Below are 6,000 nucleotides of genomic sequence, written 5' to 3'. Positions count from 1 at the left end.
TTTTAATGTTTCGGCAGCCACTGATGTGTATAGTTAAAATATCATATCTGAGCACACCATATTTTTAGTGACCCCTCTTACAAATAAGTTCTGTTGAGGTCCATTCAGGTCAGAAGCACAGCACAGGTTTCAGTGTCTGCAGCAGCCTGCGCTGCACTGAGAGTCTTTTCAACTGTAGTTTATTACAGCTGATGTCTTGTCCTCTGCCAGGTATTAAAACAGCATGTCTCAGCCGACGCTGCATTGCGGTCACATTAAGAGATCCTGTGGTGAGCAGGGCAGCGCTAGACTCTCATTAACTTGAGCTGAGATTTCAGTGATGCTGAACCCGCTCCGGTCTTACTCTCGCTCGCGCTGTGCGAGCGCAATTAACGGAGAGCTCGGTTCGCTCCAAACTCGACCTGGAACGCATTATTCGATCGTTAAAAAACGAAGTTTACTGTTGGTTCTGATTGTTCCGTGTGAACTAGAGCCAGTGGGGAAGGTTTCTCACAGAAGCTGCAGTGAGAAGTTTTGTTTTCCGCTCCGTCAGAAGGTCGTCTGCCACTCAGTGCAATAAACACACATCGGGCATTTAACAGTTCCGCAGAAAATCGATTACAAGGTGATAAACACACCTTTTGATGATCACAACAGAAGCTGAATTATCTTCTCGGTAGCAGTGCATATCTATTTTCTACTTATATAGACTTATTGCTCGTTTAAATCGGTATAAAACGACATAATATTGGCCTGTATACGAAAATATTTTCGAAGAGATTCAACACTGTTTGCATTTTGTTTTATGTTATAGGTCATATGCAGAGAATTTGAAAATAACCAGAAATATTTTATTAGGCCTATAGCAAGGGTACGTTTTTTTAACTGTTTGCTGAAACGCATAACAAACATAAATCACTGAATTCCCCAATTTATGGCATTTAAAAATATTTTTATTTGGCCCGAAATTTAAGTCATTGTTCTTTGGTGTTTTTGGGGTTTACATCTATAAAAATGTGGGTTTTTGGATTTATTCAGTCTGTTAAACCGTTCTTTCTTCAGTAAAATTAATTATCGATAAAAATAATTAGTACATTATTACTATAGCATTATTTTGTATTATCAATCTCTATATGTATTATACAATATTTAAAGTGGATAATTCAAGCTGCACGGAATAGTTTTTTTATATATATATTATAATTATGATTCTAAAAATCTTGTGATCCATTTAGCAAAATTTATTTAGTATTAATTTGGTTGAACTGATGCTTAATTATAATTCATTAAAAGGTTAATCATCTTAAAATTCGTTAAAGAGTTTCATAAATGTTTTAAAGCCTAGTATTATAAACTATGCATGCTTAAACTAACGAAATCAAGGTTGGTCAATAACGAAGGATAAAACCAATCCGTTAAACATTAAAGTAAATGTATACGGAAAAGCCTTATTATATAGGCTAATGCAAAATATTTTTTCTTCGCAAAAACGTCTTGCTTGTCGTTTAATACTGAACAATGAGAGTAATGACAAGTTTCATAAAATATTATGAAATGCTAAACGTTTTTCATTTTGAAAAAATAATCAGTTTAATTTAATATTTTTAACAAATATTATAAAGGAAAATCTAATATATCAACAAAAGCATGAGACGCTTGTTTAAAAATTTAAGGACTTTAATATTGTTTTATTTATTATGCTATATGAGCATATATTAGCATAAATTAAGATATAGTCTATCTTGTTACCAAATAACAAGAACTCATTTATTCAACTTATTTATTTACCGTTATTTATCAAAATAATTAATCTTTCTATTTACAGTCTTAATATAGGCTACACAAACAAACAAAAAAACAACTGTAAATAAACATAAAAAATTAGCCTACAATTTCTGCTTGTCACGGAAGAGGAAACATTGCTTATCAAAAATCAGTGTCTCATATCAATTATTCAGTTCTTACGAATTTTATAAAAAACTTTAAAAAGAAAATGATTATTATAAGCTATATAAACAACAATTATATAAATGCAATGTAAAAAACCCATTTTATTTTATTTTTAAGTGAAGATTTGTAAGTGAAGTGTCGTAAGATTGAATAGGCTACTACATTTTTTATATATGGGTGTTAGTATTTGGGGAAATAATTTAGAAATCCACAGTAGTATTTAAATATTATTTTGTAAACTGAATTAGTAATGCAATGCACAGTATCCCTCGTGTGGTTCTCCTCTGATCTGGTTCAGGTCACGAGGAAATGATTTTTCGATCGCTGCGGAATTCACTGCTGTGAAGAAACTTTGTCTTATTCTGTTCAACATGCATCATAAAAATGTGTTCATCCAGATTTATCAATTTCTATCAATGTTAATGTATTTCAATCACAACTGTAGTTAACTCTAATATGCATGGCTCTTGATCAGCCAGTAAAAAATAATTTAGGCTGACTCCACTGCACAAATCAAAAGGACGTTTATGCTATATTCACAATATAACATTGAGGCTAAATGAAACCCTTTCTGAAAAAAAAAAATGTAATCAGCATTTTATTTAAAATAAGTAATCTGATGCCGCTGTTGGACAGTTTCCTATTGGAGGGTTATAATGATGCACTTTGTTATATTATTGATGAGCTGTTTGGTGTTTGGTGTTTGCTTGAGGCGTCTCAGAAGGCACAGAATCTGATGGGTGGCACGAGACCCCGGCTGAACCTGGCGACCATAGCCCATGATAAAAGCCTTTCTATCCACTCGTAGACTACTCGACGTGTAGGTAGCGAGAACTGAAACCTCCCCCTCTCTCGTCCCCTAAATTTTGCGAAAAAAAGAAACTGGCCGTCTCAAAAGTATCCTATATTTTCACTAAAGATGTTACGTTCATGCGGTGTTTGAAACAATTTTCCAGTAGCCCAGCCAAAACCAGTCACTAACTAACATTTTTATCTAACAGTTTAGTCATTACGCACTAAATCTATATTGTTGCGAAAATGTATCACAAAAATCTACGTTTTTTTTTTTTTAACTTAAAGATAGGGGACAGTTAGACACCTGCACTAGGGGCGCCAAAAGTCAATTTGGCTTGCGCTAGCCGAGCCTTATTCTAAAATTACTGACAGAAAGTCTCTCTAAAAATGTCGACCCCCCCCCCCGAAACTCGCCGAATAATTCGCGCACGGATCCTCTTTAGGCTAGAGCAGGCGAGATAGGGCTCTAGATATTCCTGTAGCTACTTCCTGCACTTTTGGTCGTGTTTTATTTGAGTTCTTTCCCCCGTCTCTCCCTGTGTGTTCAGTCTGGCTCGGTGTTCAGCAGCTAATCCGCGCCGTCCATGATTTTCCCACAGCTCTACTAATGCCCCAAAGCCGCAGCTGCCACACGCTGCCAGTTGCTACATTGATCAATAATTTACCAGCTCGACGCCTCAACGACCCGCTACCCCCGTGCAGCCCCGGGTCGACTGAGGCGACGACCGATATTTACTCACGCGGAGGGGACGCTTATTCTCCCGTGCTTTAAATGCAGCGTCAGTAAGCTTTAGCCAACAGGCAGGATCCCTTCGGTGCGTCTACGGATTAGACTGTCGCAATGTGCGCTGCGCGTATTGGTGACTGCAACGGCATTTGAGGACGCCTCTCGCGTTCATCTGTCCGGGAACAGCGGGGGTCCCGTTATGGTGCGGGAGATGCAGTCAAGGCAAACAGGAACTGACTGCAGGACATAAAGACGAAGAAAAACACTCACGGTCACGCAGAACGTCTTCGCACGAGCGGTTCTGCGTACACCGGCGCTCGCGGAGAATTTCAACCGAGCTTGTGAACTCCCCGGTCGGTGCCGCCAGCGAGACTCCATCGTAGGAGAGAATATATTTTAAACGGAACGGTTCACCGTATACGAGCGGTGCCCAGGGACGACGGTAATCCATCGTTCCGTAAAGTGTGGGAGAAAGCTTTTCTTTTACAGACGGGACAAACTCTGGGAAACAGCCCGACTTGTTGAGTTCTTTTTTCGCTTCCGGTATCACCGGAGAAACCGACTGGTGCACCCGCTCCCTCTCCTCTTTTTTTTTTTTCTGGACGCGGAAGGTTTTAAAGAAAAATGGGTCTTTGAGGAGAGCTGGCAGATTCCTCTCAACTACAATGGTACGTGCTATGAGAATCAATATCTTTCCCGCTGTTTGCAGAAATCCAAGCCAACAGATTTCAAACATCGAGGCGCAGCTTTTTAGAATAATAAAAAAGCGCAATCTGATAACAGTTTGTCGCTCAAAGATACAATTCTTTCAAACAACATGCGGTTAATAGCTTTTATAATAATATTGTTGTGTAGCTGTTTAGAAAGTGCTGTTAAATGCCAAGAACACTTAATTTAGTTTTTATATGTCTAGCAGGAAAATTATAGCTAATAATATAATTTTAATAATAATAGCGAATATGATTATTCGAAATACAAATACAAAATAACATTACATTTAGAGAGTCTCATCTAAATGTAACCGGTTATTATTATTATTATTTGCATGTCAATGTAAATGTTTTTTTTCTTCTTTTTTTTAGGGTCATTTTAGGTTGTACTTCAGTGTTAATTTTTAAGTAGGTAGTTTTTTAAGTAGTCAGGGAAGGTCAAAATCCACATCATACGGCAAAACTAACTAAATTGATATTAAAGAGATGGATATTTATAAAACCAACTAGTAGGATATTTTTGTATGATGTATTTTGCAAGATCTTATAGTAGAGGTTTTTTGAGAGTACTTGTGTTTGTATTTAGCATGCAGGCCAATGTTGTGGTGTACTGCTTGAAATACAAGTAATTTTTAAAGATAAAATATATTAAATATATATAGTACTATCATTGTAATGTGATGAAAATGGGTAGAACATCTTGGCATGTCTGAATTTGAGGTTTTCAGTCTCAGTTTTTCAGCACAAACAGCCGGATCTTAAAATGAGCTGCATTATTCAAGATGCATTATTCAGAGCCAGTTGTGTTCTGTATAATCAAGTTATATGAAAATAATACTTTGATTTATTTCTTAAAAAAAAACAATTAAGACTTTTTTTTACACACACCTGTGTGTGTTCAGAGGAACAACATTATTTCCAGTTATTTGTTTGTTTAGGACCTGCATGCTCTAGTAATTTTGTCGGAATAAATATTTGCACAGGCTGTGTTTAGATCGGGAATTTTAAATCAGACTTTAAATGTGAGATTGACAGGCCTTTGCAGGCTGAAGGGGCTGGATCTGAATATGAAACGCCACATTTGCCTGCAGCGAGCATTTTTTCATCATGACAAATCTTTTCAAAGCATTGAACATCCTCTCCAGCCAAGCACACCTGTGAGATCTACGCAATAAAGACATGCAAACGAATTCTCCACGAGCGAGGTCAAGCACTCGAGTCAGATTTAAAGCGTCTGGATGGCTGGGAAGTGATAGTACACCCAAATCGGTCAAATTAGCGGTTTAAATGCATTTTGCAAACCTGTTTGCAATCCCATTGGCTGAACTTAGTTATGGAGACTCAGCTCAGGCTGTGAATTCCAGAGCCGTCTTCTCTAGATTGACTGGTTGTCACGATGCCAGGGTTGCCATGGATGCAGTGCCCTGCGGTGATTGGTGGACGGCTGCATGAACTTGTTTCTGGGTGTAAACTTCTTATGGGAGGACGTTTTGTGTTTGTGGCATCTGTGTTGGCACACGAGATGCCATAATGCAAAGCCACCTACTTGCTTTAATTCAGCTCATTAACAGTGATGAACATGTGCAGGCGAACACCGCAACACCACTGCACACCTGCACACACTCACACACAAATGCTCATGCGTATGCCCTCATAGACTTCCAGTGAATGCATGCATGTGTAGATACACCTGGAGCGCTCACAGAGGCCCTTACTAGCACCTTACGGAGAAGACGAGCCGTGAAAGTGGAGATCAGAGGTGCCGGGTGCAAACCGGGTTTGGCCTGAGCCAGGAGACTCGTGTCAAAACCCCAAACAGAGCTTTAATAATTAGCAGCC

The 6,000-nt window shown here is 38.3% G+C and overlaps 1 protein-coding gene across 3 annotated transcripts in view; it reads left to right on the top strand.

Moving 5' to 3' along the window:
• The first annotated feature begins 3,278 nt into the window (after window positions 1–3,278).
• The window catches only part of LOC113043981 (nuclear factor 1 X-type-like), an 86,318-nt gene continuing 83,596 nt past the window's right edge, over window positions 3,279–6,000 (top strand). For 2 of the 3 annotated variants that reach the window (XM_026203548.1, XM_026203539.1), the window contains exon 1: window positions 3,279–4,119. In XM_026203548.1, the coding sequence (XP_026059333.1) occupies window positions 4,117–4,119 (3 nt within the window). In that variant the 5' untranslated portion in view covers window positions 3,279–4,116. The remainder of the gene's footprint in view (window positions 4,120–6,000) is intronic. The other variant, XM_026203537.1, reaches the window with a different exon arrangement.

This window comes from Carassius auratus, chromosome 26 (genome assembly GCF_003368295.1).
Source record: "Carassius auratus strain Wakin chromosome 26, ASM336829v1, whole genome shotgun sequence".
NCBI lineage: Eukaryota > Metazoa > Chordata > Actinopteri > Cypriniformes > Cyprinidae > Carassius > Carassius auratus.
Note: the sequence above shows the minus strand (reverse complement) of the source record. Positions and strands in the feature narration are given on the sequence as shown.